Raw genomic sequence first — 14,616 nt, forward strand, 5'->3', positions numbered from 1 at the left:
AATTTTCCTGAAAATTAAATAAATAAAGGAATCAAGGGTCCCTCGAGACTCGAGACTTTTTCATAGTTCTGTACATTTCCAGACATGTTTGAAATAGTTTTTAACCTTATAACTTGCAGAATGGTGTAAAAGTAGCTATTTTTAATTATCGCATCATCTTTCTCTCTGTAAAACTCTTAAAACCCATTTTACAAACACATTAGCATTCAACGTTCAGATCTCGCGCTGCGTAACGTCCCCGTTTGGCAACTAACGGTTTTGAATTCGTTCACACGCAATTAAAAACACGCACAACACACAGAGACTCTTCCAAAATAATCGCTACAACAGTCTCACAATGGAAACCAACTCCAAAAGGATAAAACAAGAGGAAGAAGAGGCTGAAGAAGGTAGTTCTAGACACCCGTGGCTAAGTGTCAGCCCGGGTCAAGAGACCTTTCGGGATTGTCCAGTCAAAAAAGAGGGACACCAGAGCGGGATCAGCGGGCCAACTACTCCCAGAAACAAGACCAGTTTGGCCTCAGTTGAAAAAGGTAAGTTACGAGAGAAAAAGTATCCACCTCCAAATGAGTATCAAAAATTATGACTAGGTTAGAAAAGGTGGTGAACGAATGATCCCTTTTCAGGTAACAATGGGATGTTTCAGGGTTGTGGAGTTGGTGGATATTTGAAGGAGGAACCCGACCACTTCGCCCGAACCTCGCCCACACAGGGAGATGATATTCCGGCTGTCTGTTTTACCATCCAACCAACAGAGGAAGGTATCATACGTAGTAGCTGTTAACATAGCCTGCTAAATCGTATTTGTATTAAATAAACGTGTATGCAGGAGTGTTTTCAGGACTTTTTCAATGTGATGGACCAGCACAAGGTATTGCGTGTCTTCTTATGAATAAAAAAAATGAATAACTGTTTTAAAAAGTAGTGAAACAAGTATTTATAACTTTTAAGTGAAAGTATTACTAATACTACAAACAGTAATAATACAAGTACTAAGTAATAATACAAACTGTTTTAGTATCAGAATGTACTTGAACTATCTAAAGTAAAAGTACCACCATTTATTATACAGACCCATGTCCATGATATTGTTGGATCATAATTATTGATCCATTAATGTAAATGTCACTTTAAGTATAGTGGTAGGTAGAATCTATATTAACAACCCAACAAGGAATTAACCTCAATTATGATATACTAGGTGAAAAGTAACGGTATGTATGGAAGAATTTCAAGATCTTAACTTTTTAAGTGAAAACAGGAATCATTTATGAAATCAAAATCACAAACTCCTGGCCTTTCTGCATGTTATTACAGTATGATGCAAAAGTCTTTAGTCATCCCTCATTTTTATTATATTTTGCCAGAAAAAAGGAAATTAGGTGCAGCAATTTATTGAAACGTGCAGACATACATGGAACTACATAAGGGAAAAACTGAGTTTGTACAATTTCAGTGAGCTTAAAAGTCGATATTTGGTATGACCACCTTTATTCTGCAACACAGCCTGAACTCTCATAGCCAAGCTTTTCATATAATTTCTTTAAGTAGTCTTTGGGAATAGTTCAGGCATCTTGATGGACATCCAAAGGCCCTCTTTGGATGTTGGCTGCTTGTTTAGTTCTCTGTCAAATGATCCTACACTGCTTCAATAATACTGACATCTGGGTGCTAGTGAACATCCGAAGCGGGTGTAGGGAGGCCAGTCCATCAATTAAAGTGTTTGACTGTGTGTTTTTCTATCCAGGTATGCTTTTACTCTATTGGGAGTGTGTTTAAAGGTTAAAAAAAACATTCTAAAAATATTTATAAAAAATTCAAGAGAAAATTAACAAAAATTGCCAGTAATATAGTTACACAACGTTTATGTCTCCCACAGACATAAAGCAAATGCAGACTGGCAGAGACGCAACTGGACACATTAAACGGCCACTGAATGCTTTCATGGTGTGGACTCGCATACACCGCAAGGTCCTGCAGAAAACCATGACAAGAGGCAGTTTTAAAAACATTAGCATTCAGCTCGGGTTGGAGTGGTCCAAGCTTAGCAAGGAACAGAAGGAGCCCTACTTTCAAGTGGCTCATAAACTGAAAAACATCCATAGTCACCAATTTCCTGGTATGAAGCAAAAACCCTAGACTACATGATTGTAAACATTTATTGCAGAGTAAAAGTGGATCTGTTTTCCATTAACACTTGTCTTTGTTTCATCATGCCAGATTACGGGTATCAACCCAGAAAGAGGAAGCACAGAGAATATTTCAACCCAGTGAAATACACAGGACAGGAAGCTACACAGGACAGGGGGGAGCACCAGTCTAGTTTTCCCCCCTTTTTCCCACAAGAAAAGACAACACTGTGTTCAGTTCAGCCCATATGCCCGGTCCCCATCATATCTTCGGCACCCGCTGTCTCCTACAAAGTGTACTATAATCCCTACTACCTACTACCTGTCCCCTATGTGTCCAGTCTGAGTTACCATATTGATTTAGCCAGGTAAAGAGAGAGCCACTTTCATGACACAGAAAACTCAGACTTTTAAGCACTACATAACTCACGAACACATTAATCTTGCGGCAATACACCAACAGCATAAACGTCACAGAGAAGTCCAATTCAGTGACACCGTTTATTGAGTTGAGACCTCGGAGACACGTGGAAATCGTTAATCATGGCAGCAGGCCTGTCGATCAAAGCGACCATGCCGCTAACTCCTGTATCCTGAGTTATCAAAAAGTTCCCACAAATCGATCCTTAGATCATAAGCCAGTTTTTCTATGAGGCTGTAAATATGCTTTTTAATGTCGCTTAGTTGGATATTTTAACATGGCTGTCTATGGCCATCAACTTGCTTTTGGAAGCAACCCCTAGTTACCACTAAAGGAAATGCATTTTTTTGCCTTCATTTTTCAGCACTATAGGGTTTCGACTTGATTAAGTCTTATATCAGTCAGGAGTTCTTATGTCAGGCAATTTATTTATTTTTAATCAACATATTGTACATTAGTGTTACACCAAGCAGCCACAACAAAAGACGCACGGACAGATGAAGTTTGATCCCTTGCATCTGTCTGAATGTAGTTTTGACATGTAGCAACTCCCCATAGCCCAACCTGATCAAGCACCCTCACCCAAACCAGTCACCACTTTTACCATCCTAGTAAGAGACAATGGTAGTGTGTGCAAAAGCTGCTCGCAAACAAGCTGCAGTTAGTGTTACTCATCCAGACACCCCAGGTCACCCAGCAGGTCCGTTATCATTGCTCTGGACAGGTCAGGGCTCTTTGGGCAATAGATGGTGCATAAATGTAATATTAGAGCTTTAACAGAATGTAAAGATTCTCATAGTTGGCAGTTACTGGACATTTTATTTCACTGTCACATTTTCTAATAATTACCTTTCCATGTCTTTATGTATGGCTTTTCTCTATATGTCCAAATCCAAGGAGCTCCATGGAAGAAGGGAGGGCTCACCACTGCATTCACCCGCAGACAGGCCAGATTGTTCCAGCCTCCCTCAGCGGGGAAACAGCGCAGCAGCCTAACAGCACTGAGAAAGTCCTCAGTGGTTCATTCACATTAGAGAGCCACACACAGCCCAGCATCCTCACCAATCAGCAGCTGTCTTCAAACAGAAACGAGGCGAACAAATCTGAGGGGGACATCGACGTGGTTGGACTGTTCTAGGAGATGTTCAGCACACACTGGCTGATTTGCATTTGAGCAAATCAAATATACATTTTTCGCATATTAATAGTTTATTCATTTTTATTCTACTTTTTGTTTAGCTGTTGTCATGTATTTAGAGCACTCCACAACACAAAAAGAAATAGTGCTTTTTTTTATTGCTACTGATGTAAACTAACAGCAGAAACACAGAATGAATGATGTTGACTGCACACATGCTTCAAACAGCAGTGTAATCTGCTGCAATTAGTAAATCAGCAATTCTTCTTGAAACATTTCATTATATACCTATTTCATTACATGAAAGCTCAATGTGCTTAACATAGAAGATAAAAACTACAATGTCTTAAGGCATTCCAAATAATAAAAGTAAAACCACTTTACAAAAAAATAATCTTAACGGTCACACATAAACACACAGCTGTTATAATGGACCTCAGGTCAGGCAGCTTGTTCCAAGGAATGGGACCACAATAACTGAAAGCCCTCTTGGCATACCTGGATGTGATTCTGGAAACAGTTAGTTTTTTACAGCCGCTAGGACACATTTCACAATACTTAGGTCACTTTCGCAAAACTCTTCACACAATTCTCCTAACTGACCTTCAGCTTGGCAAAGCAGTTCATTTCACATTCAAAATGCACTACAACTACCAAAACACTTTATTCAGGTCTCAAATAAACTCATTCTTCCAGAACACTAGCAAAGGTTGACAGCCGACAAACACACTTTGTCACCCACAAAACAATGACCTAAAAAACACTAAAAACATGTAGCATTACACAGTGTTTTCTTGTGTAAAACAAGGACACATCTCTGTTTATAATTTCAATATATGTTACTGGAATGAATCAGACATCATGCAGAATTCGTTACAGTTTTTGCTCGTTGCTTGAACACTATAAACCCATGCTTAGACTAAAGTAACACAACTTGAAGCTTTTGTTACCATACCTCAAACACATGTACCCATACCTTAAACAAAAGTGCTGCTTTGCACTCTGGTTGCAATTATGCAACACACTTACTCCTTTATGCAACACACATGGTCCTGCATACTACACTCTATTTCATACATAAGACACTTCGTTCAAAAATGAAATTTCAGGGTGCCATTTGGAAAACACATGTATCCAAAATACAAAACACATCGGGTAATTGCAACCACTCAAATATACACCTGAAGGCACTTACTTGCAAAACTGAACACCAATTAGCCAACCACAAAAAGCCCTCAGTTTAGCCATTTCAAGAACTTTGCAAGCATGGATGGAGGGAGAGCAAGAGGAAGAGGAGGAGGAGGTCAAAGAGGCCATGCACGGACCCATATTTCTGATGATATAAGAGCAACTTTGGTGGACCATGTCATCAACCACGGCCTGACTATGAGGGAAGCTGGGCAGAGAGTCCACCCACATCTAAGCCGTTTCACAGTGGCATCTGTAATAAGAAAATTCCGACTAGAAAACAGGTCTGTCTTCATCTCACTGCCTTCTACTCTACTCAGATGGTTTTTATAGTACTGTTCTACAGTTACCATATCAAGTGTACAGGGTATTGCAGGGTGCTAATGCTCCTTTTGCAGCCAAAGTGGTAGTTTCTGTGAAACATACCATGATTACTTATATTGAAGTACAGTGTTGTACAGTGGATGATACAGTATATACAGTAAAGTACTGTAAGAAAAATAAGCAAACCGATGACAATATGTGGTTGTATTTCTCTAGAATGACTCGAAGACCTTCTGGGGGAGGACGCCAACGCCTGTTCACACAACGGCAGGAACTTGCCGTTGTGGACCTAGTGAGGGCAGACAATGCTATCCGTCTCCACCAGCTACGAAAGCAAATACTTGCAGACAGGCAAGTGTTCAACAACATAAACCATGTGAGCATCACCACCATCAGACGCATCTTGGGAAAACACAGCATCACCATGAAGCAACTCTACAGAGTACCATTTGAGAGGAACAGTGACAGGGTCAAAGGACTTCGAGCTGAATATGTACCATATCAGTACCACATGAATACATTCTGAGAGCTACACAGGTACCCGTGTGATGGGGTGAGGGTTCTGTATGTGTAGCACTGTAGTACAGTAATATGTTCTCTCTTTTTTTTTTTTTTTTTTTTTTTTTTTTTTTTTACAGAGAATCTTGGCCATGGATGGAGCTGCACAGCCTCATGAATTCATTTTCATTGATGAAGCTGGATTCGACCTGTGCAAAACAAGACGACGGGGTCGTAATGTAATTGGCCAAAGGGCAATTGTGCACGTTCCAGGGCAGCGCGGGGGAAATATCACATTGTGTGCCGCCATAAGCCTTCGACGGCTTCTGCATCATCATGCAAAACTAGGTCCATACAATAGCCAACATATACTCACATTTCTAGATCTCCATGATATAGTTGTACAGAATAGACCAGATCAGCCCAGGTTTGTGGTGATATGGGATAATGTCAGTTTCCATCGGGCTGCTCTGGTCCAGGCCTGGTTCGCCAACCACAGTCAACTTGAAGTGGTATGCTTGCCCCCTTACTCACCATTTTTAAACCCTATAGAGGAATTTTTTTCGGCTTGGAGATGGCGTGTATATGACCGCCAACTACATGCCTGCATGCCTCTTCTGCAGGCAATGGAACAGGCCTGCGGCGACATTCAGGTGACAGCAATCCATGGATGGTTTTGACATGGAAGAGGATATTTTCCCCGGTGCCTAGCGGGAGAAGACATTGCTTGCAATGTTGATGAGGTCCTGTGGCCAGACCCCAACAGACGGCGGGATCCATGAGCCCACGTATGCACAATTGTCATGATTTTTTGTTTACAGTATAGTGTTTTTTCTATTACTGTATTATGGGTTGTTTTTTTTTTGTTTTTTTTTTTCTTTATCTGAATTCATGGTACTGCAATGTACAATATTGAGTAGGCCTATTTGCTTTTTTGGTTGTTTGCAAATGTGTCTCCTGAAAATATGCCTTCTGAATGAACAATGGAAATCAAAGACTGCAGTGCTTTATATAAAGTAGACTAGTGTGTTCCCCCTGCTCTGTAGGTGTTTGCATATGATGCAAGTATGTGTCATTTTGTCAACAGAGTTACATTTTGACAAAGGAATGTTAGGTTTTGATAGCAGAGTTTAGGTTTTGAGAGTAGAGTTTCAATTTGGTGCAGATGTGAATGGTATATTTCCCAGTGTTGTGTCATGTTTACTTGTGTTTAGGGTTTTGGCACAATGAGCAAAGTTTTGCAAAATGTGTTCAGGCAACGGGCAAAAACTGTAATATTGGTTTATGTATTTTTATTTTTTTGCACTAAGTAATCCCAAAATACAAGAATTTGTATACACACCATCCACTGATACTATACAATAGTAATGCTAATCTACTCGGTCTTCTCCATTTGGCCACAGGTTCCCATCCACATCACATCTTATGTCATCTAGGGCAATACACCTAGGAAATAATCTTCTGGGATGCCAGAATTGAAGGAGTTGAAAAATTGAAGGAGTAACACCTGTGTAGATGTTCATCTACAATGAGAATCAGCTGTGGCTGATTAAACTGCATTTTTAGATTTAAAATATGTTTCAATAATATATTGCTGTTGGATTTTGCTGTCTTATTCAGTTTTGCATTGTGTTATTGTTTTGGCCATAAGTTTAACAGTTTTGAAAACAGTATGTAAGTATATGCAAAATGTCCTGTATGTACAAAGATTTTTGGCAGTTGTGTCTGAGTGAGAAAATAATTCATGAAATTTGAGAGATTTAGTCATTGAATGCATTTTGTGCCAAAACAATGATAACTGATCCTCAGTTTAGCCCACATAGACTTCTGTTGTGCTCACTGTGTGAGGAGTTTTGCAAAAGTGACCTAAGTATTGAGAAATGTGTCCTAGCGTCTGTAAAAAACTGTAAAAGCTCTGCACCCAATAGCCTGAGAAGTCTAATCAGGTTATAGACAATGATCAAATTAGAGATGTTGTGAGGGGAGCCAAACCACTGAAAGCTGCTTCATGAAGTAATAGAAGTATTTTAAAGGTAATTCTACATCGAGAGCCTGTGAAGTGGCTTCAGTATTGCAGAAATATGGTAAAATTTAAAATTTCTCTGTGTGTGTGTGTGTGTGTGTGTGTGTGTGTGTGTGTGTGTGGGCCCACTGATGATTCGGGTGATCCTGCAAATAGTCATAACCTGATTTATATATTGTTTTATATGATTTCACAGTTTTTGAAAGTGCCTTGAGGCACCGAATTCACAAAAGCATTTGCTTCAAGGTGCTCTATATTATAAGGTCAAGAACCTACAATAATACACAGAAAACCACAACAATCAGATGACCCCTCCATGAGCAAGCACTTTGCAACAGTAAGAAAGAAAAACTCCCTTCTAACAGGAAGAAACCTCCAGCAGAAGCAGGATCAAGGAGGGGCATCCATTTTTCCTGTCAGGTTTGGGATGTGTAAAGAGTACTGGACCCAGAATTGACCCTTGAGGAACACCTGGTTTCATTCTGCAGCTCTAAAATTACTAATTGAAACATAAAAACTTTTACCCTTTAGGTATGACAACAACCTGTCAAGAACCTGACCAACCTTAAAGTACTATTGGTCTACATTCTACATTCTCAATAAGCTGCAGAAGCAAAACACAGAAACAATCGAGGAGTTGAAAATCCTCATCCTCGAGAAAAAGGTGCTCGTGGAAAAGCAGCTGGAGAAAAAGAAAAAACGCTTCCGCTTCTTCTGGAGGAAGAACACTCCTTCTTTCACTACTGTCGATGCCATCTCTTCTTCCCCCACCTCTGTTCCAGCTTAATTTTCCAACTTTACGCTCTTCTTTACATCCCCCCACCCCCACCTTTTCTTTTTTATTAATAATTGAACAATAAAAACAATTGGCTGCTAATTAAATGTGTCAAATCAATGTCTTTATTCAAGAATACAAGAAATGTGTGTGTGTTTGTGTGTGTGCATAATATACATACTTTACGTGTTGGATCCAAATCCCACAAGGAATTAAATAAAACAAGAAGACAAACAAAAACAAATATTTCTCTCCCTTCCCAGGTCAGGAATCAGGATGAGGAAGAAATTAGGTCAGATCAGTGCAGGATTTTGCACTACTGACATAAAGTTTCTGCTGATTAAAAAAAAGTATGTCGATATTTCTGAAATACATTTGCAAACAAATAACTTTGACAACTTATGTTTTTTCATAAAAGAAAAAAGAAAAATCAGAGAGCAGAGCTGGTAAAACAGCTTAGCTCTGCAGGTTACAGGAGATCAGATGCCAAATACTTTTCATGACAGTCTTCGTTATTGCATAAATCTCCCCTTTTATCATTGATCAGTAAATCACTGCATATAAATTCATCTAACCATTATAATTTCATGAGTAAAGATTCTCAGATGATTGAATGGCGGTTTTAGTAAATGTTGAACTTTATTGTGATTTCTATTTTTAGAATCAATAGCACACATTTTGATTTAGTTTTGCAAGCTGCTGATTTCACACAGATCCACTGCCCAAAAGTGCCTTTGAGTTTTTCATCATTTAACAAGAACAGGCTCAGGCAATCATTGTGTAATTAGGCTTAGCATATGTGACAGTACATGGCACAAAATAAACAAGATGTTTCCATGTAACTAAATCCAGATTTTAGTCCCAATTTTTGTTGACTATAATGAAAATATATACTCTTTAGTATTACATTTGCTTCTGTACTTGGGGTCATTATCCTGTTGCATGGCCTAATTTAGGAGTAGCTTTAGCTGTCAGACAAACAGCCTCACATTTGACTCTAGAAAACTTTGTCATGCAGAGGAGTTTGTCAGCTGCAAGGTGACTATCTCTTGTGGCTGCAGAACAAGCTCTTTTTGAAAAAATCACCACCCTTGAACCAGCATAGTTGACATTTGGTTTGAGGTGTTTGATTCTTGCTGAAGGTACTGCTGTGTATTATGGCCAAACCTCCACTTCGGTCTCAGATGCAGCTCTTGGGTAGTGCAGTTTCTCTGAGCACTGAACAATTTTTGGGGTGGATCTGAATGCTGCAGACTAGCAGACTTGCTGTTTGCTAGTCGGGGCAGGGGCCTTCTGGTCGGAGTCTGGGATGCTGGGCCTCCCGGGTGCTGCAGGACTGTTTTTCTCTTCCCCAGGGAAAAGGATAACATCTCCTGGGGTATAGAGTATGTGTGGGGAGTGTGAGTACAGTGTCCATTTCTGTTTGTCTCCATGTTGGGCGATTGTCGAGTATTTATATATGTGTGCATGAGGGTGGGAATGCATGTTTGTGTACAGTGGGGCAAAAAAGTATTTAGTCAGCCACCGATTGTGCAAGTTCCCCCACCTAAAATGATGACAGAGGTCAGTAATTTGCACCAGAGGTACACTTCAACTGTGAGAGACAGAATGTGAAAAAAAATCCATGAATTCACATGGTAGGATTTGTAAAGAATTTATTCGTAAATTAGGGTGGAAAATAAGTATTTGGTCACCTCAAACAAGGAAAATCTCTGGCTCTCACAGACCTGTAACGTCCTCTGTAAGAAGCTTTTCTGTCCCCCACTCGTTACCTGTATGAATGGCACCTGTTTGAACTCATCATCTGTATAAAAGACACCTGTCCACAGCCTCAAACAGTCAGACTCCAAACTCCGCCATGGCCAAGACCAAAGAGCTTTCGAAGGACACCAGGAAAAGTATTGTAGACCTGCACCAGACTGGGAAGAGTGAATCTACAATAGGCAAGCAGCTTGGTGTGAAAAAATAGAATAGAATAGAATAGAATTCAACTTTATTGTCATTGCACATGCACAGGTACAGGGCAACGAAATGCAGTTTGCATCCATCCAGAAGTGCTTTAGTGATATAGATATATTACAATATATATTAGCAACTGCAAATCAACTGTAGGAGCAATCATCAGAAAATGGAAGACATACAAGACCACTGATAATCTCCCTCGATCTGGGGCTCCACGCAAGATCTCATCCCGTGGGGTCAAAATGATCATGAGAACGGTGAGCAAAGATCCCAGAACCACACAGGGGGACCTGGTGAATGACCTGCAGAGAGCTGGGACCAAAGTAACAAAGGTCACCATCAGTAACACACTACAACGGCAGGGAATCAAATCCCGCAGTGCCAGACGTGTTCCGCTGCTGAAGCCAGTGCATGTCCAGGCCCGTCTGAAGTTTGCCAGAGAGCACATGGATGATACAGCAGAGGATTGGGAGAATGTCATGTGGTCAGATGAAACCAAAGTAGAACTTTTTGGTATAAACTCAACTCGTCGTGTTTGGAGGAAGAAGAATACTGAGTTGCATCCCAAGAACACCATACCTACTGTGAAGCATGGGGGTGGAAACATCATGCTATGGGGCTGTTTTTCTGCCAAGGGGACAGGACGACTGATCCGTGTTAAGGACAGAATGAATGGGGCCATGTATCGTGAGATTTTGAGCCAAAACCTCCTTCCATCAGTGAGAACTTTGAAGATGAAACGAGGCTGGGTCTTCCAACATGACAATGATCCAAAACACACCGCCCGGGCAACAAAGGAGTGGCTCCGTAAGAAGCATTTGAAAGTCCTGGAGTGGCCTAGCCAGTCTCCAGACCTCAACCCCACAGAAAATCTGTGGCGGGAGTTGAAAGTCCGTGTTGCTCGGCGACAGCCCCAAAACATCACTGCTCTCGAGAAGATCTGCATGGAGGAATGGGCCAAAATACCAGCTACTGTGTGTGCAAACCTGGTAAAGACCCATAGTAAACGTTTGACCTCTGTTATTGCCAACAAAGGTTATGTTACAAAGTATTGAGTTGTATTTTTGTTATTGACCAAATACTTATTTTCCACCCTGATTTATGAATAAATTCTTTACAAATCCTACCATGTGGATTCATGGATTTTTTTTTTTTTTTTTCACATTCTGTCTCTCACAGTTGAAGTGTACCTCTGTTACAGGAAAAATGATTCTATGTTTCTTTACCTTCTTTTAAATGTACAAAGATGCCCTTTGTCTATGGTTAGATTAGTTTAGAATTATCCTTTTAGACTTTCCCAGCAGACATATTGTTTTGGGACATATTGTTTTAGATTGTTTTATCTCTCACAGCTTTCTCCCAGCTCTCTGCTGACGAGAACTGGGAGTTGTTTATTTTATCTGTTTATTATTTTCTTATCCTGTTCTCACTGTCTTTCCTATAAAAAGTGCCAAGCCTCTGTTCACGATGTGAGTTGTTCTCAGCAGCTCACCCGTGTACACGTTTAGCAAAGAAAGTAACTTTGTCTCATTGTGTCTTTATTTCTCCTGGGTTTTTTACAGAGTTTTCCCCCAACAACCTCTGGCGCAAATTACTGACCTCTGTCATCATTTTAGGTGGGGGAACTTGCACAATCGGTGGCTGACTAAATACTTTTTTGCCCCACTGTATGTGTGTGTCTGTGTCAGGTGGGGTCTTAGACGATCTGGGAACAGCTCAGGTGCCCTCAGACGTCGGTGCATTGATGGTTCTTGCTGCCCAGGACTGGGCGCTCAGGTATGTACCGGTTCACTACCGGTGCCTGCTTGGCAGGGGCTGGTGCCTGTGGCTCAGTTGGGTCCCTTCTGGGGGGTGGGAGGGTGCTCAGTCTCAGGCCTCAGTCTGACCCCACATCTCGGGCTCTCCTCAGCTCTTTCCGGGAGGGTGGCGCGGCTGCCCCTCCGATGGTCCTCCTTGGGCTCTCGTGCTCTGGGGGCTTCTGGATGTCTGGGGCCTGGGGGGCAGAGCTATGGCTCCCCACAACCTCTAGCAGAAATTCACATGGAGAAACCTTTTGAATACAAGCGCACTCATCTACACAGGTGTGCACACAGGTATACACACGGGTGATCACAGACACAAACTATATCTTTCTTGGCTGCTACCTCAAAGCACATCATGCGCTGTCGGTCTTGCGTGCTGCAAAATAACATTCACTATTTAGTATTTATTGTTACTTACACTTGTCTAGGTTATTGCTGTGGTCTCCATATTGTTTTGCTCTCTTTTTGCTTGTTTTCTTCTTTTTTCTCTTCTCTCACTGTCCCTCATCCTCTCTGTTTTTCTTTCCCTCCCTTTCTTTCTCCCTTTCCCATCCCCCAGTCATGTCTGTCCAGTCTGTAATAAATAAAATAAAAAATAAATAAACAATAATAACAAAGGTCAATCAAGTTACCATAATGATCCACTTGGTAAAATTAATTCATTGGGCATCTTTCTTGGCCTTCAGACAATACTTCTGATTGCTAAAGTACCAAACTATTATCTTGCCTCCCAGTATCGATCAATTTGGATCTGGCTACATGCAGAGGAGTGAGGTTCGATGGGTTCCAATAGAACAACATGAGGTGAACCCCATACTATTAAAAGATGTTCTATTTTTAGGTACAAAAAAATGTCTATCCAAGCTCACAAACAATTTGATAATATTAAACACCTTCTGTGCCTGGCACGAATCCCACTCACTTCTGAAAATAAATATCTCTTTTCTTAGAAGGACACCCCTATGGGGCAACCCTGATCTCTCTCATCATATTGCTGACCCAATATTGCGGGGATGGAAGGACAGAAATATTCGAACTGTTGCCGACTTATACAATAATGATACATTTATTGACGTTCAACAACTAAAGGAAAAATTCAAACTCCCAGGACAAAGTTTCTTCAAATTCCTACAAATAAGAGATTGGGTCAAAGAGAAATCCAAAGGGTTATTCCCCGAGATACCAAAAGAAACTCCTCTTGAAACACATCTTTGCACCAAACCATGGAAGTCAATAAAAGGAATAGCATCTTCTATATATGCTATTACCAATGAAAAGTTATCTGACCATAACAAAGCGTCGATAAAAAGAAAATGGGAGACAGACCTGGGCCATGTCTATGAAGAGGTAGAATGGCACCATTTATTGGAACAGGCACAGACCATGTTAATTTCTACAAAACACAGGCAAATGCAATTTAATATATTTCATAGGATATATAACACCCCTTATAGGTTACATAAAATTGATAATAATTATTCCCCCAAATGTTTGAGATGTAAGGTGGCAGATGGTCATCTCCTGCACATGCTGTGGAATTGCCCAGTGATAGAGGAGTTCTGGAGACGGGCCATTGAAATAATCTCAAGGGTAATGGGGATCCAAATCGAACTGGATCCAAACTATGGATTCTAGGTGACACAGGTTCTATTAATGTGAATTATCATAAGAAATATTTTATTTTACTTGCGAGTACTGCAGTGAAAAAATGTATTCTGCTACATTGGAAATCTGAAAATTCTCCAACATTGAGACACTGCACCAAGCACTATTGATCTTCAGGTCAGGTTGATAACTTTAGTCAGAGCTGTTTCTGGCTCTGAAACCTGATTGGCACTTATTAATACTGTGAGATGAAAGGTCTTCATTGAGTTATTTCTTTAAAAAAAAAAAAAAAAAAAAAAAAAAAAAAAAAAAATATATATATATATATATATATATATATATATATATATATATATATTTTGCTGAGCAAATAATGATTAGAAATAGGCTGATAATTATTAATTACCAATGGATCCGCAGAATGATAATAGCACATGTGAGAGAAACAAATCGTTGGCCGTAAAAATATGTTGATAATATTTACTAGTGATTTTAAGATGATATCATGCACTTTTAGGTTTGTGACTACATTTCAGAATGAAGGCCTTCCAGTAAGCGCAGGGCGTTTCCACTATATGGTGTACTGCCACTTCTTTTAAGTAGCGGAATGCCATCTCAACAGGTGTAAATCAAACAAAACACGGACACCAAAACACAAGTGGAGTGTGTGCAAATCTCCAGTGATTAGAATCCGCTTTATAATCAACAGCACGGAGCACCGACTGAACAAAGACATCATGAAAAATGGGAC

At 40.3% G+C, this 14,616-nt stretch overlaps 1 protein-coding gene across 3 annotated transcripts; it reads left to right on the forward strand.

The window, feature by feature from the left end:
• Positions 1-100: 100 nt before the first annotated feature.
• Positions 101-3,751, forward strand: LOC146565938 (sex-determining region Y protein-like). Of its 3 annotated transcripts, none has more exons than XM_085289378.1 (5): positions 107-533; positions 627-761; positions 1,880-2,119; positions 2,221-2,425; positions 3,448-3,751. In XM_085289378.1, exons 1-5 carry the CDS (start codon positions 338-340, stop codon positions 3,686-3,688), a joined length of 1,017 nt encoding a protein of 338 aa, XP_085145504.1. In that variant the 5' UTR covers positions 107-337; the 3' UTR covers positions 3,689-3,751. The 3 variants fall into 3 exon arrangements, with proteins under 3 accessions (XP_085145505.1, XP_085145504.1, XP_085145503.1); XM_085289377.1 differs by having other exon boundaries at positions 114-533; positions 2,221-2,497; XM_085289379.1 differs by lacking the exon at positions 1,880-2,119 and having other exon boundaries at positions 101-533; positions 2,221-2,497.
• The last annotated feature ends 10,865 nt before the right edge of the window (positions 3,752-14,616 follow it).

Source organism: Mchenga conophoros, linkage group LG10 (assembly GCF_057382185.1).
Source record: "Mchenga conophoros isolate Kocher_MC1m ecotype Shallow Benthic linkage group LG10, M_conophoros_male_GT1.1, whole genome shotgun sequence".
NCBI lineage: Eukaryota > Metazoa > Chordata > Actinopteri > Cichliformes > Cichlidae > Mchenga > Mchenga conophoros.